Source organism: Ostrea edulis, chromosome 6, assembly GCF_947568905.1.
Source record: "Ostrea edulis chromosome 6, xbOstEdul1.1, whole genome shotgun sequence".
Classification (NCBI taxonomy): domain Eukaryota; kingdom Metazoa; phylum Mollusca; class Bivalvia; order Ostreida; family Ostreidae; genus Ostrea; species Ostrea edulis.
The window spans coordinates 72106436-72132168 of NC_079169.1; the positions used below are offsets into that span (position 1 = coordinate 72106436).

The window sequence follows — 25733 nt, forward strand, 5'->3', positions numbered from 1 at the left end:
TACAAAATTTGTTGAATTTAGTATTTGTAAAAATTCTACCGCACGTTCAAAATAGTTTAGAATATTTATTTAGGCCTATGTATCATTTGAGTTGAAATTTTTCTTTACGTGCATTATGTAACAAATGTGTAAACAATGTTCATTAACCATGCTTCTCACGTTCGCTTGAATCCACGCCTTCATTTATGAATCACTCGGGCGTCACGTGGCAGATTAATAAGTCCAGAGAGAGTCGAAAACAAAGATGGCGGCTGTGATCATCTGGTAACAATTTCTTTATTTTGTCGTAATATTTTATTTGATCACGAATTTCTCATTATACGTATTTTGAAAATGAAAAATTAATTCTTGAATAAACTCAGAACCAAGAAAAACTCAGTTGAAAAAAGATATTTTGGGCTACGAAGGGTAGAACATTTTGACAGACACCACAGCCCATATTATTCCACTTTTTGGTGTCATTTCTGGGTCAGAGCTTTATTGCCGTGCACATTGATGTATGTATTATTCAGTTTTCTTGTAACGATTTAAGATGTTTGGATTTGATGAGATATTTGATGTGTGGGACGCAAATTAAACATTTGAGATGATTTTCATTTGCACTACCATGTATTATTTAGGCACGTCAGGCACCTGAATTTCCCTCATTAAGTCGCTCAAAAAAGCCAAAGATCGAAAAACCCTACCCCCTCTAGTGTGTTTATATATAGAGGGGGTAGGATTGTTCGATATTTGGCTTTGTTGAGTGACTTATTGACAGAAATTCAGGTGGCTGAGGTGCCTGTGGTTTAGGGGAAAGCCCTTAGAAACAATGAATGTCATACATGTTTTTGAAATTTAAGCAGAATTTGTAGTGTTATAATTCTGCTGAAACAGGAATTAATGTGGTAAGGAAAAAAATATCATTTGCATATTAAAAAGAAACAAATCCCTCATTGTTCACTCAACAGAAAGTGAAAGTGAAAAACATGTAAATTTTGAAAATGAAAACAATCCTCAACTTTCTATTTAGCTGTCAATAATGACCACAATGCCTTTGAAATGTCTAGAATTAATATCAGTAGACCCCTCTTCACAGGCTTTTTTCCCTGGACTTTCTATAGGACCACAATTGAGTAATCCATTAGACCCCTTACTAATTTACTAATTATGTCACAAAAAAGTGTAATCTCCCTTTTAGTTCTTCATCACAAATTCATATTGTAATTCAATGTTAATATGGCAAATTGAACATTGCTATTGTATGGAATTAAATGAGCTGCTTTCAGATATGAATTAAGTGAGCTAGGCTGTGGATTAATGTGTCAGATCAAATCGCACTTGTGCATATGATTCATTGTATGTAAACATGTGATATAATAAATACGTACATGTAAAAATTTTAACAGAATGGTTGTGAAGTTACAAAAATTTATTTTATATTAATATAATATTGATTGTTTTTTAATATTATGATTTTAAAAAAGACATTATATACACTGGCTGATTGAATCAATTTACAAGTCATGGTTTACTTTTAGTGGGGAAATACATCATAAATCCTTATTGAATAATTTAGAACTGATGAAATTGAAACTAGCTTCCAGATCTATCAACGCAATACTTCATTGGTCATCATTGTTTATAGCTTGAGTCTAAGACCAAGTCCAAAGTAATTAGAAACGGAAGATTTAATTGGACGACTGAAAAATAATAACCAGTAGTATCAATTTGAGAATTCCCTGTTTGTCTTTGGTCTGGTGTTAGAAAATCAAAGGTAATGCATGTGTTCACCTTTAAGGCACATTGAGATGAATAAAGCATTATATTTTCCCACCTGTAGTTCATTGGATCTCGGCCGATCAGAAAGCAAAGAATTATTCAGTCATATGATAACACAATTTAATGAATAGTTTAAAACTAAGCGATTAATCATAGCATGTGCAGATTTATTACAAATCACTTCATTGAGCATATTGATCATGGATATGTAGACAGACATGGTTCATTTATATTTGGATAATTTTGCCTGGAACCAAAATGTACCACAATTGTCCATTGTGCATATATTTGCTATATTACATTTTTTAGATATGTAACTGTATTATTGAAAATGATAATGTATTCTCTATATTAGGGAAAACTGTAATGTCACTAGTGATGAGCAATCGAGAGAGAAAAATTAATCGATGATTGGATTAATCGGATGCATCTTTTCGATTGATTAATAAAAAAATAATCGAATTTTTTTCATTTCAAATTTATGGCATAAATATATTAAATTTACTTTATTTTTTACCCTAAATATTAAATTAATTAGAGTAAAATCATAAGATTGATTGATTGTATCTTGTTTAACGTCTCTCTCGAGAATTTTTCACTCATAAGGAGATGTCTAAAATCTTTTGAAATTTGAAGTTAATAATCCCATACTTTCGGTTTCGTTTTCCCAGGATAGGGCTCACAACTTTTGTTGTTGTTCTTATGGGATCCGGGATAGAATAGAGGCTCAATACCCCTTGCTTGTTGTAAGAGGCAAAACCTGAGGCCCCGGGCCATGTCACAGCAGGTGTAGCTTGATAAAGATCCATTCCTGCTCAAAGACTAAGCGCCGATCATAGGCCTAAATTTTGCAAGCCTTCACCGGCAATGGTGATGTCTCCATATGAGTGAAAGATTCTCAAGAGGGACGTTAAACAATATTTAATCTTATCGGATGATTCAGCTTCATCAGCCATTTTTTATTTTAATTAAGTCGCAGCAGGAATATTTGTATTATTAAAAAAAAATACCGACGTCGGCGATTTTCGATTTTCAAAATGGCTTATTCACATCGTTTTAGTTATAGCGACCGACAATCAAAAGTTGGCGATAATCGGTACATCACTAAATGTCACTCTATAAAATAGAAAACATTTAAGAAAAATTTAAAGCTGTATGGTCCACTTTTTTGTGCAGAACTAATTTTAAGCATATGAATTTGTTTTGAAAGTTATCAACTTTCCCTTAATGACATACTTGAAAACATTTGCATGTAAAAGAAAACAGTGAGAAGGTTATTTAAAAAGTAAAAATAGTGGGAACCCATAAATACATTTGCCGTTCGATAGCGTCTATAAATAGCCCCACACACATTTTCATTTATAGAAAACTGTAATGTAAACTCTATACTGTGAAAAACCATAAGGTAAGGTAGTCAATATGGAAAACTGTAATTCAGATTTTTTGCAGAAATCAATTTCAAGGATGGCAAGCCTAATTTGAAGAGTTTCATGGCTCTGTGCACAAACTTCTGCATTTCCTAACATCTACTTAAAAGATTGTGATAAACATCTAACCCAATAGCTAACAGAATTTTGTTTAGTTAATGAAATATCTATATAAAAATTTACATCATACTTAACGAAATATCTATATAGAAATCATCTTCGTCAGCCAAGTGTCCGATTCGCTAAATCGGACACTTGCCTTGCGAAGATATATAAAAATATACATCAGACTTAATGAAATATCTATATATAGAAATATACATCAGACTTAATGAAAATTGTATATGGGCTAGTACATGTACTTTGAAATAGATGTTTCGATGGGTGGTTCAGACAGATATTGAACCATCATGGGTTAAACAGAATCAAATTAATTTCAATCTTTAAATGGCAAGGATTTTGTTTGTTCTTACCACTCCACATTACTGGTACAGCATATAATTATGAAGAAACACTTTTTCTGTCATTATGTTGGAGAAATTTATAAACCTAGCCTTGTAATGCTTATATTTGGCCTGCTGTTTTTGCTGTTGCATGTCGGGTTCTTGCATGTACCAGCTAAAACATGGTAATTCCTGGGGAGTCTGCTGCAACAATCTTGAACATACAATACCCCAATTTTTTTGGGTAATAGATTTTTTTAAAAAATGTTCGTAAATGTTTTAATATGGCTAAAAACCCATATTTACCACTTAATTCCCATATGAAACTACCTTTATTTCTAATATTTTTCACAAATCTTTATTTGAAAATTCAGTGGAAAAACATTACCCAAAATTAAAAATTGAAATCCATCAAAAACTTCTCTTTATTGGTTTCATGTATGAATGGTCTAATTACACTGTTTAAGCACAACCAAATCCAACTTTATTTGATGCATTCAAAAATCTTGGGTATCCTATGTTCTTAAATCAATAAAGTAAAATTTAGACACATGTGCACATGACATTGAGCCTCCCTCTTCTCGTTAGATATGATTTGAAGAGCCAGAATTAGAATTTGATGGGAATTGCTATTGATAGGAATTGTTGTTCAATTAATTGTTTTACGGAAAACCACTGACCAATTTTTTCATGAATGTTAAAAGTAGGAAATAATGGGTCCTCATTTTCAACTTTATATGTAATCTAGACAAAATCTGCCCAGAAGATTGCTTTTGCAAGCCTCTGTTCTGTGTTGATTTTATAGAATGAACAATTGTCGATGGATTACCACTATGTTTATGTGTGAAATGACAAAATATTGAATTATTTATGTGCAACTGAAGTCGGTGTTCATGTCCTTGGAATTAGTTCACTTTCACAGATTTTTGACAACACAATTATGTGTAATAATTTCATACTTTCATACTTCTCATATGAAAAACAATTGTATATCCTCCTTGTTATAGGATGGGGGGGTTTTTTTTTATGCCTCCGCCAAAAAGTGGCCGGGGAATAAAGTTTTACCCTTTTCCGTCCATCTGTCCTTCCTCAACACCCAGTTTACTAGAATTTTTTCTAAATGCCTTGGGATATTGAATTGATTTTTTTTGTATGCAGGTGTATATTGATGAGTTACTGATCGAGTTTGAGTTTAATTTCAGTTCATTGATTTTTGATGGAGTTGTGCCCCATTAATTTAGGAAAATGACTGTTACAACCAGTTTTCCAGACTTTTTTCTAAAAGCCTTGAGACATTGAACTGATTTTTTGTGTGCAGATGTATATTGATGAGTTACAGATTGAGATTGAGTTTTGTTGTGTTTCATTGATTTTTGATGAAGTTGTGTCCCCGTAACTTAGAAAAATTAATGTATATATTTTATGGCTGTTAAAACATGTAAAGGATTGTTGACTTGTTGTTATTCTTCTTTATACTAAATACATGCAACATACAATCTGAATACCACATTCAATGCTATACTTCAATGGATTTCTTACATTTGACTTTACTGTAGGCGGGGACATTCGTGTCGTTTAGTTTCTAGTTTTAAGTGAAAGGGTTAACCCGGTAGTTTGATATGACTCTTAGTATTTTTCCTAGTTGTGCTGCAACCATCATGCTTTTTGAATATACTTACTCTGCATGATCATACCAGTTTGGAGTCTCTTAGGATAAATGATGAAGTTTATGCATCTTACCACCTTCTGTGAGCTAGATTCAGAATAATAGTCAGTCGCCTGTTTACTGGCTCGTACTGCAAACTCTAATGACTAAACTGCACGAAAAAGTGATGTAGCTGTACCTTTGTTAAGAAAAATCTTTTGTCACCAATCCCAGATGTACCTCATCAAAAATGGTGGAGATCTTGCAAAGTTACACCTTGTTCTAAGATTGTGAACTTATGTGGATTTATCATCTTAAGTCTTGTGGTCTCCTAGTTCCAAAATATAGTGCACCATTAAGCCTAATGTATAACGAAGTGCAATGTTGATGAAAAGCAGGGTAAGATGAAGTATGATGATATGTTTATGTTTTGACGTCATAATACAACTGTTGCAGTGGAACCTGAAAATTCATTAATTAATTCTAGACTTATGCATAAATCTTAATGTATTCTTACAACATCAAAGGGAATGGTTCAAATATGTAGCAATTTATTCAATAATTATATGCAAATGCAGAATTATTTAATAATGGTGTTAAAACTAGGATTCTGTACAATATTATTATAATTTCCTCATCTGAAACATGCCATTACTACATGGGGATTATCATTCAGGAAAGGCACTGTCTTGTCATTAAATAGAGAGATTTTTGAAGATTTTATTATCCTATTGTGTCATTTTTGTTACCTTTAATACATATATTCTAGTTTTAAATTAGATAGGTGCACTGGGAAGGGGGGCTAAAAGGAGAAAAATATGGATTTATTTGATTAATATTTCATCTACAGGAATGCATATTTAATGTTTCAAATTGGAAAGTATTTGAATTACCATTATTTTGAATGCGTTTTATGCCCAAAGACAGTGCTGTTCACACGGTTTTACAAATTTGAAAAGTTTGTGACAAGACTTGAAAGGCATTTTTATCACACAATTAGTGACTTTGGAAAGATTGAGAGTAGAAATAAGGAAAGTAGAGGCAGAGTACAGCATACAGTTCAGAACAAGTCATCAGAGGTTAAGTCACAGTGAAGACAGCAGAAGACCTCAGATTTATAATGAATATAGTATATCTAAATATTTCAACCACATTCATGTATATGATTGTAATGACATGTCAGGTATTTTAGAGTGATCTAAATCTAGCAAAAAACCTATTATAGGGCTTTAATTGTTCATGATTTAACATAAAACCCTGGAAGTGAGCTAGAAAAGGCTGTTTCTGCTGCCTATGTATTTATGTACAGAGTATTTGGTAAAATAAATATTGTTTAAATTGAACCTGATCTAAACCCAGAACATTACATACAATATGTAGCTGTACTCGCTCAAACGGTAGCACCCTCGGCATATGATTGTGAGAGATAACTTAATTACGCTACATAAAAAAAAAAAATACTGACTCTAGGATTACTGTTGTAATGTACAGAACTGGTTGAAGCCAATCAAATTTTTTTCTTGTTTTATGGTCCTGCCTATATAGCGTGTACATAATTAGAATTTAAAAAGCAGAGCTGATGCACAGATTGATGTGATGTGGTCAGTCATGCAGATTTGGTTGCCATTGGTCAGATGACGTTAAGCATTCTGATACTTGGTCTGGTCAGTCACATTTTAATGTACTTTCTGCAGCATTAAGGTGTACTATATTGCATTAATTAATGATTAATGATTTATCGCAGTCATGATTAATTAAAAATAAAAGTCTGATGAATCAAATATTACCCTTCTCGGAAATTGTTAGTATATGTTAATGTCTTCCAATGTTTTTATCTTGTGATACATGTATATGCATTATATTTCACAGATACAGAAGGGATGATGTGAATTCTGTGTGCAAATCCATAACTGATCATGATCCTAAAGACCATATTGGGATTTGGTGAAGTTTCGCAGACAGTGGAAAATGAAATGTGTCATTGACATTGCTGACCACAATGACCACCAACTCATCTTATAATGCTGCTCACTTCGAGCGAAGTTTGTCCACGTCAGTTGTTGATCACACCACAAGCAAATTCCTCTCAGAAGACGGAAGAAAAGACCAAAATGGAAACGAAGCTTCATCCAAGGAATGTGTTACAGATCAGAGTGGGCAGGAACAAAGTGTGAAGGAGATCAGCTGTCAGCTCAGAAATGGCCATGCTGAAAATGGTGTTAATTTTTCAGAGAAAATTGCAGCATTGAAAGTGGAAAGCAATGGCCTCAGCACTGTGTCAGAGGAAGAGAGGAGAGAGAAGAAGAAAGGGGGTCTCATGGGGAAACCTCCACTGCCCAAAACTAAGCAGAATGCTGGTGCAGGGAAACAGTCGTGGTTATTACGATTGTTTGAGTCCAAGATGTTTGACATGTCCATAGCTATATCATATCTGTTTAATTCTAAGGAACCTGGAGTTCAGACATACTTAGGTTAGTTTTCTCATAAATTATCCTCGCACAGAAAGTGTTTTCAGTAAAGATTACTTATTGAAGGATAAGGATAGATGAAATTCAAATGTCATTGCCATTTAAGCTTTCATAATGAAAAAAAAACCCTTTTGAAATGTCAAATATTCTTTAAAGTTGAGTAAACTGAAGAAATGTTATAAAAGTTTCTACATGTAGTATAAGCCATATTCATTATCACATTTAGGAAACAGGCTGTTCAGCTTTCCTGAAGAAGAAGTGGATTTTTATTTACCACAGTTGCTGAATATGTACATTCACATGCATGATGTTGCTGAGGCCATTCATCCATATATCGTTTATAGGTAAATGCCCCCATTAGATATAGAAGAGGGAAGTAGACATTTTCTGTTATACCAGGACCTAATTGCCTGATTATAGGTGATACAAGTGGTAGGACTTCTCAGCTTATTCACATAGTTAGCTACTTCGATGTTTGTGATAACAGGATGGAAGGATGGCTCATGTTAATACCTGTGTGCCAAGTCTGTCTTCTCAAATTGAATCTTTATAAATAAAATTTCATTTTTCAAAAAAAATATATATTCAACACTTTAAGAAGTAAATTACCATGCAATCATTATTTTATCAAGACATCTGCTAAGTTGTAATACCATTCAATATTTTTCTTTTTATAACTATAGGAAATGAAGTGCACATACATATATATATATGTCAACTGTTCCATCCAACAGCGAGATTGTAATTACATGTCATGATTTTACAATTTTATTACATGTAATGATTTTACGATTTTGTTACCTATCATGATTTTACAATTTTAAAACATGTCATGATTTTACGATGCATAGGATCATCACTAATTGATATTATGAACTTATCTGTTTGACAACATGGCAAGACAGTGTCTAGCAATCACAGTTTTAGGATTTCTGTCTTTGATTCATGTTAAATTTTTCTTAAAGGGATTGCACAATACGATATGAACTTGAATTTTGGCTATAAGTAACTACTGTGGTCATTCTGTGGAGAATCACAGTATTTGAGAATAATCACTTGGGGGAAAGAACAGGATTAGGTTTTCTTATAGAACTTGCGTATCATAGATATGATACATGCTGTTCCAACAAATGTATTATGCAAAAATTTTGTACAAGTATACTGATAGCAGAAAGAGGGAGGAAAGCATTGACTAATCAAGTTTCAGTGTTCATAGTGCTAAAACTGTTAACAGCATATCCAAACAGATTTCATGAAGAACTCATTAACACATGTATTGGAAGTCTGATTAATATGCACACTTTTCAGATGTATATTACTAGTAATTAGTTGCTGAAACAACAGTGGAAAAATGGTAAATGTGACAGTCCTTGTGTTTCAGGTGCAGACAAAGTGTGGAGTTTTCTCTTCAAACTGCCTGGATTCTCAGTGCCTTTTCGGCAGATGTGTTAAAGCCAAACTGGAAAAATTCTCAAGGAATCAAATTAAAGAACATGATTCTGAATGAAGAACTAAGGTACCTTTCTTTTCATTTATACACATGTAAATATACCACCAACTTCTGTTCCTGATTTACATTAGCATTGTAACAGGAGAAGTCAAAGTTTGATGTGTGTAGATATTGCAATCTTTAACACATGAAAACATTCATTGTGTATGGTTAACAGATGCTAATTATCATTTTGAAAATTTCAATTTGGAGAAATTTAAAAAAACCCATTTCAATAGTGGACTGCTTTGATGGTCTCAAATTATCATGCATTCTTTAAGATAAAGTCACTGTTACACATTGCAGTTGTCTCTTTCAGTTCAAGGTACAGAATTAAATATCAAACCATATTTTGTGTTTCTGTAAGAGTTGAAATGTATAGGTTTTCCTCATCACTGTTGTGTGTAGATTTTAATGTACTTGAATGCTGATACTTCATTATCTGTCCCTTAAGGAGTCCATAGACATGATGTAAAACTTCCCAAACCATTAATGTCATGTTGAACTTCAGATCCAGAGAGACCTGTACATGCAATAATGATACCACAAGGTCGAGGTCGTTCGTTGGTTATTTATAGCTTTAGGTCGCTGACAGAGTCAAACTATTTACAGGAGTGTAAAATAAAGTCATTTTATTACATTAATTACTTAACTTGAATATTGATACCTGAAAAACACTTAATATTCAAGACTATTTCCTGACTGGAAAAAATTGAATTAGCAATGATTAGCAAGGGATAATGGTTGACACAAATATGTTAGAAGTTGGCAATAGGCAGGGAGTGGGATTTTGAATAAAGAGGATCCACATCAGGGGAAAATTGTAATATATGAAAGATCTTCTATGGATAATCACTTTCTCAAAATGGTATACAAGTTTCCTCATTTAGTGTAGATTCAAGTCTGTTCAAACCTCGAACTCGGGGGGGGGGGTTCAGAGTGGGACCAGGGTCCACAATTTGTGTTTAAAGTTTTAAATAGGAACGGGTGGTTAAACGATATACAATCAATCATAGAAAATCTTAAGAACCACAGATCTACAGATGGCAATTGACATGCATGCGTACCCTTGTTAAGTGCAGATTCAAGTGTAGACCATTGGAATTTGGAAAGACCATATCGGGGGTTTAAAGTTTTACTTAGGAATTATATAGGCCTCTTAAAAAAGAAATCTTCTCAAAAACCATAACAACATAATTAGTCAAATTAAAATACAAGCATATAGTGTAGATTCAAGTTTATTCACATCATGACCGCAAAGCCTGTGTAAGGTTAAATTAGGATTTTAAAGCATGCGTACATATACGGCCACTCAGGTGGGCACTGTGGTACATGGACCTCTTGTTCAACGGCACTGGCTTATTTATGCCAAACTTACGGGGACTGTCAGTTTCATTTCTCTTTCGCCATATTTTGTATGCTATTTAGAAATTTTTTGAAATAAGTATTTTGCCAGTACTAAAGTTTATGTAAATTATTTTCAATTTTCCTATGAATTTGCTGTGTGCATAGAATGTGAGCTTTACTACATTTAATATAAACACATGTATAAATGTACACTGTACACACATTTAGATCTAGTGTGTTCAAACCGATTAAATCATTACCATGCAAAATTTGTTTGGACGACTTGTGATTTCTCTGCAGGCCTAAGATAGATAAGAAGGCTGGTAATCTGCCGAGCCCCACTCAGCCGTCTGCATTCTACCCACTACTAGCCACCACTCCCTCAAAGAAAACGCACTGTCGATCCAAGTCAGATGCAACAGGTAGTTTGTGTGAATTTCTTATTGGTTTTTCTATATGTATATTTATTAAAAAAATAAATTCTTCTGAAAGGAAAATAGAATAAATTATGACTTTTATCCTAATTTGAATCTTACATTTTGAAATATTCATGACTGTGAATTGCTAAATACGATCCACTGCAATACAACTGATTAAATTAGAACACTCATAAAGATTTGTCATCACTTTTAGGTATATATACTAAAATGGCACACAGTCAAACGACAGGGAACCTCCAAAAGTCAAATACTGGCGATTTGTCATCAGGACGAGCTTTTGACAGTGGCTGTATATGTGTGCAATCTTCAGAAGGCATTGTCAATGATCTCACTGGAAAAGAAACGGTCTGCCATTGTGGGGTAAGTTGTGAATAAGAAATGGTCATCAATTTGTGATAACTTTTTTAAAATTCAAAATTGTAATATTTCTTAGCATCAAATATGAAAGGATATAATTTACACCATAGTTTGTATGTTATCTGCATTGTAAGGTGTTTGTTTGTATATATTGCTTTGTGTCTCATTCGAGAATTTTCAACTGGTTGTATTGTAAGATGGTTGTTTTATTGATAGGCTTCATCCTGTATGTGACACACACACAATTTTGTTACATTCGTGCTAATCTGATTATTGACTTTATTTGCTTACATGATAGGCACCGAGATTAAAACCGGAGGTGGAATTTGTGAATGCTTTGATGAACATTGGCACTCGCCTACAACAACTTCCCACCAAAGAGCTGAGAAGTAAGTCGTGGACATTTATTTTGGAATTGATTAAAGTCATGCAGGTTACTTTTGTAAGGAAGAAAAATACAGGGGACTCTCGATGGCTCGAACTTTGATCTGTCAAAGTGAAATCATGGTCCGACTTTTCTCTCTATATAATGAAGCAAATTTACTATCGATCTCTCGAACGTTCGATCTCGAAGTTCTTGATCTCTCGAAGTGAAGTTGGGTCCCATAAAACATATTTTATTGTTTTTCACTCGATCTCTCGAAATGGTGGTAGTGTATGTGCACACTGTTATCCAAGCGTATAATTGTTTCCACTTGTACCTTACCTGGATTTTGTTGAATGCCACAGGTTAGTGTGGTTGTGGTGTTTACATACAGATGTAGGTGATATGTCACTTCTGCTTCATTGTGGAGGTGGACACTTGATTATATAATTGGTTAATTGGTCAGTTTTCATGCTACACTGGGGTCTTGTGATGATTAAAATTTGTATATAATCTGACTATGAATAAAATCTATAGTTTGTTTTGACTTCACAATGAGAGAGTTAAGTTTGAGACATTAAGTTTAGAGACTATAATTTAGTGATATCCAGACTATTAGATTTCTCAAGTTTGTTCTTCGTGTAAAATTACTCTAAAACATCATTTTTTACTCATTTGTTAGAATTTGTGCTTGGTGTAAAGTGACATGATATTGTACTCTGTTTAGTTAGTGACAGTAAAGCTTTATCAGAAATTAGTTTTGTACACTTATCTTAGCATGATAAAAGAACCAATAAATACATAAACTTTAAAATAGTTTTATTAATGCAAAATAAGGTTCTTATTAAGAAGTCAAATTAGCTACCTGACAAATATGAAGGAAAACATGTCAAAATGATCCCATGATCTTGCTGGTAAACATTTTCGGTTACTGTAAAATCTGAACAATATGGTCGGACTTTCAATTTCCGAATTTCGATCTCTCAAACTCTCCTCTTTCAAAGTTTTATCAAGGTCCCTTGAACTTCAACATTCAAGGAAGTTATGGATATTTTTTCTGTTTCGAGGGTTGTTGTCATTGTTAAGAGTATATCTTAAAAATCAATGAACTTTGTATATAATAAAGTTGTGCACCTGTCATTTTATTGAGATTCTTTATCATTCAAGGAAGTTATGGATATTTTCATTTTGCAGGTGTTTTTCAACTTTATTGACTTAGTCATTTTCTTTTAGATTTTGTAATCATCTGTTCTCATCAGTCCATTTGTTTGTTGGTCTGCCCATCTGTCTGTGGGTATGATTTTATCAGATATTTGTTTGTTGGTCTGTCCATCTGTCTGTGGGTATGATTTTATCTGACATTTGTTTGTCGGTCTGTCTGCCAGTCTGTCTGTGGGTATGATTTTATCAGATATTTGTTTGTTGGTCTGCCCATCTGTCTGTGGGTATGATTTTATCAGATATTTGTTTGTTGATCTGTCTGTGGGTATGATTTTATCAGACATTTGTTTGTCGGTCTGTCCATCTGTCTGTGGGTATGATTTTATCTGACATTTGTTTGTCAGTCCGTCTGTTTGTCAGTCCGTCCATCTGTCTGTGGGTATGATTTTATCAGACATTTGTTTGTCGGTCCATCCATCTGTCCGTGGGTATGATTTTATCAGACATTTGTTTGTCGGTCTGCCCATCTGTCTGTGGGTATGATTTTATCTGACATTTGTCTGTCTGTCTGCCCATCTGTCCATGGGTATGATTTTATCAGACATTTTCAACAGACTAAAGCATGAATTTCCCTGAACTTTGTACACTCTTTCTTATACCCCCCTCCCCCAAATCAGAGTTCCTGTTCATGTCAAAAGGATGTGTTTATTCTTCAATGAGCACAAATTCACCATTTCCCACCATCCAATGTGCCTTGTGGGGGTGGGGGGTGTGGGGTGGGGTGTGTGTGTGTTTGTCCTGTTTTGACAGTCTCAGTATTTACTTAAAGCTAGATCACAATTCTACTGTACATATGTAGAGAATATTCATAGATATATGTAACTTTTTACATTGACTTCAGTATACATGTACATATACATGTATCTGTTTATATTTCACAGCATCTAGATTAATAGCGGAACTCGCCATGTTAAACCTGAACTTACCGGCTAGAGTTTGGCTGCCGTTCGATACAAACAGTCATCATCACATCGTGAGAATTCCTCACACACAAGCCATTGTCCTTAATTCTAAAGAAAAGGTAAAGGAAGAATTGCCTTTCATAAGTAGATGAGGAATTTTAATCTCTCTATCTCTCTCTCTCTCTCATTCTCTGTCTGTCTTTCTCACATATAAAAAACCTGTCTGTATTCCTATATGATCCTTGGTATGCATATATTGAACATGTATTATGATATACATGTATACAGATTGTTTAGGAAAAAAAAGGAATTTAAAATGTATATTTTTTTTATTATTAAAGATTGATGGGTAATGTTATTGTATTTATATGTGCCTTTGATAGTGATAAATTCACAACATTTTTACAGATACTTTTACTCAGCCAGTTACTGTCATTAAGTATTAAAGTCATCATTTAATGAAGGTGACTATCACAAAGAGCAAAATGTATTATTTTATACACATGCAAAAATCAGTTTGTTCCTAGAGATTTTAAATTTACATTTCTGTGTTGTGTGTGAATCAGTTTTATAGCCTGTCACATCTTAAAACTGAAACTGTATGGGTTAGGGCTTTAAAATTTAGCAAGTTTGCCTTGTAGAAGGGGTCATCTGATATATACTATAATTCTTGATGGCCTTGCAGGCAACACATGTGAACTGTGGAATACTAATGATGATAAATTGTATCTTGTAGGCGCCATATTTACTGTATGTGGAGGTTTTGGAGGTAGAGAATGTTTATTCTAGTCATGTTCCAAGCAAACGGCTGGATAACACGCTCCGTTTCACCAAGTCAGAGGAGGATCTAACAACTTGTTATGTCCGGAGCAATGGATCTCCTCACCCCGAATTCAGCATATATGGAGGGACAGAGTTTGATGACGCAGAATGCTGGTCTCAAGAAGATGATGAGATATTACAGGTTAGAACTGAACAAATTATTCACTGGGCCTTGGTGTCTGATGAAGTGTTTGATATGGAAATAGCTTCATCGAATAACATTGATTAACTTAGGAGTTGGTGAATGATGAAATTGAAATGCTTTGTGCAAAGGTTTGTTTTAGTACATTTGTAAACTGTATGTACATTGTCATAGGCTTTTGCACAGCAAATTCAGGAAAATGAAATAAATTTGAAGGTATTTTAGCATGCTAAATAGAAATCCATTTCGTACAGGTGACTTTTGATGGCTCGAACATCAATCTCTTGATCTCTTGAAGTCCGATTTTTTCTCTATATAACTAAACAAATTGACTCTCGAACATTTGATATCTTGAAGTGAAATTTGGGCCCCGTAAAAGTTTTTCACTCTTGATCTCTCAAAGTGGTAGTAGATATACTCAAGCATATAATGATTCCTGCTTGGACCAAACCTGGATAAGTGTGAATGCCTGGGACTAGCTTGGCCATGGTAATTAGTTGTTAATACAGGTGTTGCATTGCTAGTGTTTCTGTGTGGTGTGGATTGTTAATTGTTTAATTGACCAACCAAACCCTCCACCTGCACTTTTTGTTATTTACTTAGACTATAGATTTTCAGAATATTTGTTTTTCAAGTTCAAGTTCATTTTTTCACTCAAACCACATTATATATGGAACATTTTGTACATGAGATAAACACACATTTGAGTATGAATAAGGTCAGAGTATGTGCAAATACACAATATACATGTAGTGAAAAAATGTTTACAAAATATGTGAAGGAGGACAGACTAACTCATGAATATAGTTTAGAGACATGCCGATGAAACATCATGATTTACATTTGTGTAAGAATTCATGCATTGTGTAAAGTGACAGGAAATTGTGACGATTGTGCTCTGTAGTTGGTGACTGAAACTTCGATAGGTATGAGAAATTTGTCCGATAGATATGTACATGTACCTCTTATCTTACCATGAGAAAAAAACAAATAAATACATAACCTTTGATAAATCTTTTTATCTATGCAAGATAAAGTTCCGTGTTGTTGGAAATGTTTTCAATTTAAAAAAAAAAAAGTAGGACAACTTGTCGTTCTAACAATGCCATGATGTTGTTAATATGCACCCCAGTTACCATGGTTACCATGAAGTCTGAGCCTTAATAGTCAGACCTTTAATTTCTGGATTAGACCCAACCTTTGATCTTTCAAAGTTTTATCAAGTTCCCCAGAACTTTGAGTTATTAAGAGTCACCTATAGGTTGTAATTTTTGGGAGGTTTTGATTTTTGATTTTGTTCAACAGTTTGCTGTAAAGACAAGAGCAGTGGATACATTGTCCCAGTTTTCTGTGGATAGTACCACCAGTGCTGACAGCAAGGAACCAGTTTACATCGCAGCAGGAGACATCAGGAAGAGGCTGTCGGAGCATTTCACTGCCCCAAAAAGTAACTTTGAGGTAAATTTTCACAGAAACAAATACTGTAAAAGTGGGGAAATTTACACTAAACACGCGGTAACTTAATAAGCGTATAAATTTACACTAAATACGCGGTAACTTAATAAGCGTATAAATTTACACTAAATACGCGGTAACTTAATAAGCGTATAAATTTACACTAAATATGCGGTAACTTAATAAGCGTATAAATTTACACTAAATACGCAAGCGTATAAATTTCCCCCATGTGCATAGTTATAAATATTTGATATGATATACATTAAATTCATTTACCGCATATTTTTCCCCCACGAGTAATGTTAGACGTGAAGAAACATGTACTTAACCCCCAGCATAAATAACCACTTTTACACTACATGTATATGGTATCATGTTATCGGAAATTCAATTCATCGCCAAATTCGTTATAATGCCATAAATTCAAAAGAACAAAAGGTGGCAGTTTATTGAAAGTTGACTGTATATGATATCATGTTATTGTATGGAAGTCCAGCAACGTTTTACTTTGAAATTTCTGTAATGATTTGACCAGCAGGAATAGAAATTGACCATGGGAACTGTAGTTTTTGTGAAGAAATTGAATTTTTGAATGAATTTCAGCGTGATCCAGATGATCCCTCAGCCGCTGCTCTGAAGGAACCCTGGGAAGAGAAAGTGAAGAGGATCCGGGACGCTTCTCCGTATGGACAGTTACCAAACTGGAAATTATTGTCAGTCATCATAAAGTGTGGAGATGATTTGAGACAGGAACTACTGGTGTATCAAGTCCTCAAAATTCTAAAGGTATGTGTCCAGATGTAACACTATACTAATTACAAGTATTTCACCACTTTGAATTCAACTTTAGGCATTGTTCAGAAGTATGCATGACTTGATAAAGAAATATTTTGTTATCTTTATTCGAAAGTGACTGTAACACACATTTCAAATTCAGTTAGTTCAAGGTCACTATCTTTTCACACCGGAGGACCTTCCAGATTTTTTGGACTTTTTCATATACATGTACAATACTGGTGTGATTAAGGCTCATGATGGCACAAAATAAATTTGTGGCATCAAAACATATAAGAAGGAGAAAATGATTTTGACTGTTTAAAAATATAAGAGATTAGGAAAATAGCATCTGAAACGGCTTCATGAGGGAGTAGCACGTTCTAACGATTATGTGAAGTTTCTATAATCTGTCAGTTTTGTCGATTAAGACTTATTCCAATAGTTTTAAGAATCCTTTCTTGGTATAATTTTGTTTTAAAAGATCTTTTAAATTTTTCAAATGATATTTTACTATGCCATTGATTCCACTGAAAATATGGTCCCCATAAAATTCATTTTAGGTAGATTTATCAGTTTGGTTAAAATAATCACTATTAACATTTTTGGCCAAAAATGAATTGATCTCCTTACCTACCTACCATATAGGTAATACTGGTGAATTACAAAGAATTAAATTTGTTTTAGTATTATTAGATATTTATTGAAATGTATGTAATGGTATTAAAAGTAGTTAGATTATTTTGCTATTGTTAAAATCATGTTGTTTCATGTAATTTCACATGATAATGATATAAAAAAAAAGATGAAAATTTTTAAAGCCTTAAAACATCGAATCTTTTGTTGAAAGATTCAGAAATAATGCACTTGAAATTGGATATACAAAGCCTCATACAAATTTAATGTTAAATTAGCCGTCCTAATGCATGTTATCTCCAGTGATAATCAAATAGAAATATCGTAATTAAAGAAATAATGATAGAAAATAATGGTAAAATGAAAATACTGTACACACTCATTATTCATGAAACTGAGTTTTTGCTTTTTAGCTCACCTGAGCTGAAACCTGAAGTGAGCTTTTCTGATTGCCTGTTGTCATTTGTCTGACCGTCTGTCTGTAAACTTTTTACTTTTTCGGTTCTCTAGAACCACTAGGCCAATTTCAACCAAACTTGGCAAAAAGTATCCTCGGGAGAAGGGCTTCCAAATTTGTTAAATTGAAGAGTCATGCCTTGTTCAAAGGGGAGATAATCACAAAAATGCAAAAATAGGGGGGGGGGGGGTCACTTAAAAATCTTCTTCTCAAGAACCACTGGGCCAGAAGAGTTGAAATATACATGAAAGCTGTCTTACATAGTGCAGATTCAAGTTTGTGAAAACCATTCACCCCGGGGGTAGGTTGGGGCCACAGTAGGGGATCACAATTTTACATAAAAAATATATAGGGAAATCTTTAAAAATCTTCTCAAGAACCACTTGGCCAGAAAAGTACAAATGTACATGCATGAAAGCTTCCTGGCATAGTGCAGATTAAAGTTATGTTAAAATTATGGCCCCCAGGGTAAAAATGGGGCCACAATAGGGGATCAAAGTTTTACATACAAATGTATAGGGAAAATCTTTAAAAAGTTTCTTGACATAGTGCAGATTAATGTTTGTGAAACTCATGGCCCCCAGGGGGAAGGATGGGGCCACAATAGGGGATCAAATATTTGCATATACATGTACAAATATATAGAGAAAATCTTCTCAACAACCATTGGGCTATAGAAGTTTACATTTATATGAAAGATTCCTGACGTAGAGCAGATTAAAGTTTGTAAAAATCATGGCCCCCAGGGGTAAGTTGGGGCCACAATAGGGATCAAAGTTTTACATGCGAATATATAGGGAAAATCTTTAAATATGGGCCAAGGTGACTTTGGTAAGCAACATGGCCCACGGGTCTCTAGTTCATGAGGCATTTTTTGTTGTTGCAAATATATGAAAAAAAATTAAGAGTTACCTCCCATTTAACACAAGTACATGTAACTGAAAACTTGTCAATAATTATTTACAAGAACTTTTTTTTCATGTTGAGAGGATTTTGCACATTTTCTCTTACATAAAGCTTTCACAAATAAAATGTGATTTACAGTTGGTGTAATTTCATAGATAATGACTGTTTGTTGTTTTGACAGTCCATATGGACCCAAGAACATGTTCCATTGTGGATAGAGCCTTACCACATTCTAGTCACCTCCAACATGAGTGGCATGATTGAGCCTGTGGATAATACGGTGTCTATCCACCAAATTAAAAAACACAGCAAGAAGTCCCTGAAGGAGTACTTTATCCAGGAGTTTGGAGACGTCAACAGTGAGGGTTTTCTGACAGCCCAGAGGAACTTCGTACAGAGCTGTGCTGGTTACTGTCTAGTGTGCTACCTAATGCAGGTTAAAGACAGGTGAGAATTGAGTTCTTCATTTTTCTTGTGTGACTTTCATTTTCTTTTTTCCTGATGAACATCTTTTTCAATTATGCCATTATCTTCTTTGGCTTTCATTAGACAATGCTTTTGCTCTCTTTGGTTTTCATTTGACATTTGGTTTTTCATTTAGAAAAAAATAAAGATATAGTTTTTTATGTTTAAAAAACAAGATTATTTTTTAGTTTGCAAGAAAATAAAGATGGGAGATATGAATTCAGAGGTTTGGATTTCTTTTTTTTTTTTTTTTTTAGGCATAATGGTAACATTTTGTTAGACAGTGCTGGACATATTATTCACATTGACTTTGGATTCATTTTGTCAACTTCACCTGGGAAAAATCTGGGCTTTGAAAACTCACCTTTTAAACTCACACATGAATTTGCTGAGGTAAGCTGATCAATAATTTAAACTGACAATGTCATTGCAAAAAGTTTTGAGGCATTTGCAGAAAATCAGACACTCCTTGAAATTACAGCTATTGTATATTTATATGAAAGCTTTCTTTGGATGTTACTTTTCATCAAATGAGTTACACTTGTAGGTTATATAGCTTCACTCCATGTAAAAATTTTATTTCATGTACATGAATGAGAATTAATATACAGTTCTAAAAGTAAGATGTAATTTGGTATTTCATGGTATTTCAGGTTATGGGAGGACTGGAGAGCGATATGTTTGAATATTTCAAGATTTTGATTTTACAAGGATTAGTGGCGTCAAGAAAGCATATGGACAAAATCATACCAATAGTTGAGATTATGCAAACAGGTAATGCCAATCTATGAAAAATAATTAGATTAAGGAACAAGTTAAAGATTTAATATTCTAGAAAAAGATACTTTTTAAAAATCTTTGCCCCACTGATTGTCAATTATAAATCTTCTCCAACCAAAATGAACCTTCAAAAATCAAGTAATAAAATTCCAATCAATCAAGGGTGGTATGTTTTAGGTTTGAAGATTGTCATTAAAAAAAATGACGAAGTCGTAGTGATTATTCCTGTCCTTGGATCACCTCCGGGACATGAAGTAGTGAATCCTTATTGTACATGTTCATGTATATTGATATGTTTGGGATCTTTTTAATAATGATTTAATGCGGCTAAATTTACAGACAGACAGATCAATATTACTAGATACTAACAGTCCACACAAAGCCACCATGATTCAAGTGATGTACTGATATCTCCAGGGTTTTTTCCAATATTTTGAAGGATGACATACTTTTTTTTTACAGTGTACATATACATATTCATGAAAACAACATGCTGGTACATATATATTATCATTTATTAGATAAACAGATTTGTGACATTCATAACAAAATTAAAGATTTTTTCTGTTTTGGATTTTCCTGTTCAGAGGTCTTTATCGAGTCTCCCAAATGAAGTTTGGAGACTTATTGTTTTTGCTTGGTTCTTATTATTCGGCCGCTTCTTTTTTCTTCTTGTACCTATAAATGTCCTCAGCTGATCTCCGTAACCCATTGATGAAAGTATTAGATATTCAAGGATATGATGTTGTGCAGAAATGTTTTTAGCTCACCCGCTTTTTCTGATCACCTGATGTCCGTCGTCTGTCTGTAAACTTTTGACATTTTGACTTCTTCTCCAGAACCATCGGGCCAATTTCAACCAAACTTGGCAAAAAGTTTTGTTCAAGAAAGCAAAGGGATTTTTTTTAAAATTTTCAAAAATTAAGATCTTTGGTGATCAAGAGTTTGAAATAAAATTAGAATTGGCATGGATTTTGAGCAAGAGAGTTATTAATGTAGGGGAAATAATGCCTCAAAAAAGTGAGGCCCTTTTTCGATGCTTGCCATCTTCAGACTGTGACCCCATTGTTCCAGGCAGGGGTACAATAGAGGTTAGAAGTATGGGAATCAGGAACTGCACACTGCGACTTTATCATGTTGTCTAGGGTATCTAAAAATCTTATCAGTAGTGAAAATACAAATGTTCATGTAAATTGGCATCCCTGCATGTGTGTTGGAATCGTAGATCAAATACATTAAAAGTCATGCAAGCATGGAACTTCTACCATTAGATTGTCAATTTCTGCCACCTAAACAAGCAATAGATAAGAGAATAATATGCTTTGATAGCTATTAAAACTGTTTATCCTTACACACCACAGGTTCAGGATTGCCATGTTTTGGGAATGGAGTGAACACTATTCGCCAGCTTAAGGAGCGATTCCACTTGAACCTGACAGAGGAGCAACTACAGTTGTACGTGGATCAGCTGGTGGAGTCGAGTCTGAACTCACTGACTACGTCTCTGTATGATAAGTTTCAGTACTTCACCAATGGTATTCTCTGAGCTACAAGCAGAAAGAAACAGATGTGTGTGCTGGAGCGGGGAGGGGTAGCAGGAGTGAACAGAGAAAATTTGGATTAGGAAAAGCTGAACAGATGAAATGGGGACTAGTCCGTTTTGTCAAACCCCTATAGCATGTAATAATACATGTGTAAAGGTCATCTTACACGCATGTGTTTCCTGATGGCTGAATCTGAATATCATGATGAAAATTCAAGAAAGTTATGTTAATTTACATCATTTCTGAGAAAATGTACAAGAATGTATACCATGTGTTTGGAAGTCATATTTTCATTGTCAACAAAGGTGATATATTTCTTGGTATATAAGATATTTCTGACTTTTTCTGTTAAAACACAGAATGATTGTAATTTTTTTCAACAATGTAATTAATGTATCAGGTACTTAGTATTTTATTTATTATGATACATGTCCTGGTGCTGATATATATTTCATTCAGTGCTGCATGTTGTATGTAATATCAGAAAACATTAAGTTTGTGTCTAATTTGACAGATAGTAATCTTAAAAGAGGCACATTTGATAAAACTTTTGACAGAAAAGAAATGTTTTCCTTCCTTTAAAAGATGAATTGTAAAGTTTATGTATCATTAATATAACACAGATAAAATACCTTAATATATATATAGTTTTTATAAGATTTTATTCAGTTTAATGTGCCATATTTTGTACATATTAAGTGCATATTTATAAGGAATTGAAGATGATTATTTATTTATGTGATGCATGCTAACCTGGTCTGCACATGTACCAATGCTGGGAACTTCATATTGTACAGGTAGCTTCCAAGAATTAAACAGTGAACAGTTTGAAAACATGTTAGTTAATTGATAAATTGAAATAGGGGTTTTACATTATAAAGAGGAAAGGCACTACATGCTGATGTCAACAGTAATGATACAGGGTCAGTATACAGTCTGAAGAATTAATGGTATTCAGTCTGTTAACGGTACTTAGATTTCCACATTTAAGATTCTTATCTGTCTAGACGCTTGTTACGTCAACTGTGTGAAAGGAACATTAAAATGTTGTGGTCCAGTATTACAATTATTTCATTATTGGATGATGGAGCAAAATTCAATGCAATTTTTATCTGCTTTCATTGGTAGTTGTTTGTGTATGTGTGTTTGTAATTAGTGATATCTGTTTCTGAATGAACCATACCACCTTTTTCCTGTTTGTGTGTCAGTGGTTTTGTTTGATGGGCATTTTTATTGAAACAATCTTTAAATTCATTAATGATTTGATGTTGTACATCTGAACTTTAGATACCAATGAAATACACATTGCACATTTTGCGAGTGTATAATGGTTGCATAGTACAAGAGTTGTTTATTTCTTCATAATACATGTATTTCAATGAACAATGCAATTTTATGTACAGCATGGACATCAATATTCATTTTTTTTCTTCAAGAGAACGTTCACAGCAGTGTTTAGTATTGATTGCATATCCTAGTCAGTTCAATAACTCGTTGTACAAAGTGTACATTTCAGTTTGCAGGTCATCAGAACTTTTGATATACTGTTCTTCATACGTGTATATACAATCATTCTAGTTTGTCATCTTGTCCCTTGTACATTGTGACATAACTAATGGCAATCTTCAACTTTCAGCTCTGTAAATGTTTGGGTTTTCAAGTTTTGCTTTTTTCCTCTAGGCCCCAAGACCATAAACTGAGAACAGACGTCTGTGATAACTTATATCTTAAGATTTATCTAGCACAGATGTTTAAAAAACTGCAGGTGTTTTTTTTTTAAAATTCAAATGCAAACAAATACTGAAAATTTTATTTGTTTATGAAAACTATTTCAAAAGATATTTTGATTTGAAATTAAGACTTAGATTATTCTCAGTTTATGGTCTTGAGGCCTGGACTCATCTCTGACAGAAAGAGTTCAGTTAGTAAATAGAGAATTTATATATGTACCATCAGAATAGGATGTCATTATCAGAATTTAAATAGCAAATTTGTTAAGTGCACTTCAGATGTATAGCAAAAATTATTTTCCAAAATTATATTTGTTTCATTTGCACATGTCAAATTTTTTGAGATTTATACTGGTTTAAAATTTGTATATTGTGCTGAAATTTTCCCCACTGCAGAAATGTGTAGGCCAAGATTTGAATACATATACTAATACATGTTTAGTACACATGAAAAATTACCAGCCTTTTGCACTGAACAAACTTCATTGATTTTGTGATATGTCACAAAGATGTTTGTATTAAAATATGAATAGAGCAAAACAGTTGTTCCTTTTATTGCCAGATTCAATGAAATTTTCAGAGTAGAGATACTGTTGCCATGAAAATTATATGTGTATTTGTGTTTGTACTTTTTAGTGTAATTGGAAGGGAGAAAAAATACAAAGGACCAGACAGATTCAAATCCGGTCTGGTTTGATGCATTTTTTCTATTACATTTGGTGCCATGGCCAGGATGGGAGAAAAAGCAATGGACCAAACGAGGATTCAAACCTGGGCCCCCTGAATCTCATTGTCGGAAACCCACAGTTAGTTGACTTCTTTTACCTCTCGTGGGACACAACGTCAATATTTTCACATAAATCATAAAAATGCATGACCTTATGTGACCTATCAAGGACTATTGGGAATTGCCGTTAAGTATTCCTGGAACTCTTAAGCATCAGCAGTAATGGCGACGCCCATGAAAGTGTGTTTTGTTGTGCCACGATCAAAGATCGGGGTTGCAGGCTCTGTCATCAAAAACTTCACCTGAACAGTACAGCTATGCTCTAGAGTGCCTCAAATTTCACCCAACAGACACATCATTTGTGTGTAGCCTTTGTATGAATAAATCAAATCGGGTATGCAAACTCAATGAGTCAATGGTCACGAAAATGGACCTGATGAAGGAGGAAAGAGATGAGTTGTTGGGTATGTTTATAGTTTTTAAAACAAATTGACAAAGGAGTTATAAAGCATCTCGGTGAAAGCTTTGTAACTTGTCCAACTTAAATGTAGTCAAAATCTTCACTTCGAAAGCCATGTTTTTCTATGCTTCCAAACACTGGAAATAGGAGACCTTTTCATTGGTTGAATATCGCAATAAGGAATAGTAAATCAACCAATTGCGTAAAGAAGCTGAGACACACCTTCCAGTGAAAATATGGGCATTATGTCCCACGGGAGGTAAAAGAAGTGTGACGGACTGGGTTTCCGACGATGCCTGGATCTCTGACCAGAATCTTCAGGTTTGAACCCGGGCCTGGTCCGTTGCATTTCCTCACTTCCTGTTACATTTGGTGTTATAGACCAGCCCCAGGAACTGAAAGGTGAAAATGCCTGCCAGGGGATAAATACGAGGGCTGTTCGATATTCAATATGTAACGTGTATTGTACCACAGCATTATAACGCTTTGCCTGATTTCGTGGATGATGATACTCTTGAATAGCTCTATTCAATACCTTTCCAACGGTATAAACATGAGCCTTCAGCTCCACATAGTTTTAAACTTGTAGTCATTTCAATAGAGCCAGTCGTTGACCACTGTTGTAAAAATGGTTGGGAAATGGGTTGAGAAAATTAAAGAAATTAGAGCTTATATAAAAGTTCACACAAAACTTGGTCATTCGGTAATGCAAATTTTTACTGAATTGGGGGAAGTTTATGGGTCTGATAATGTATCTTACGAGACAGTTCGTAGGTGGAGAAAGAAATTTTTGACTGGCACCAAGTCCGTCAAAGATGCAGTAAAATCTGGCCGACCTGTGACGGTAACAGGCAAGGCAAATGTCTCAAAAGTCAGGGAAATAATTGAAAGTGATGGCAGATGCACGATTTGTGCTATTGCCAAAGCTGTTGGTATATCACTATTGCGGGTGCATATCATTTTAATAA

General features: G+C 34.0%; 1 protein-coding gene across 2 annotated transcripts; it reads left to right on the forward strand.

Annotated features, from left to right (window-relative positions):
• The first annotated feature begins 215 nt into the window (after positions 1-215).
• LOC125647938 (phosphatidylinositol 4-kinase beta-like) lies at positions 216-24118 on the forward strand. 2 transcript variants are annotated; one of them, XM_048874810.2, is made up of 15 exons: positions 216-264; positions 7146-7747; positions 7971-8088; positions 9126-9260; positions 10881-11002; positions 11214-11380; positions 11676-11766; positions 13844-13983; positions 14601-14828; positions 16134-16286; positions 16890-17072; positions 19241-19506; positions 19782-19917; positions 20178-20298; positions 21666-24118. In XM_048874810.2, the coding sequence occupies exons 2-15, from the start codon at positions 7276-7278 to the stop codon at positions 21848-21850; spliced, it is 2517 nt and encodes an 838-aa protein (XP_048730767.1). In that variant the 5' UTR covers positions 216-264; positions 7146-7275; the 3' UTR covers positions 21851-24118. The 2 variants fall into 2 exon arrangements, with proteins under 2 accessions (XP_048730767.1, XP_048730765.1); XM_048874808.2 differs by lacking the exon at positions 216-264 and adding an exon at positions 6827-6940.
• The last annotated feature ends 1615 nt before the right edge of the window (positions 24119-25733 follow it).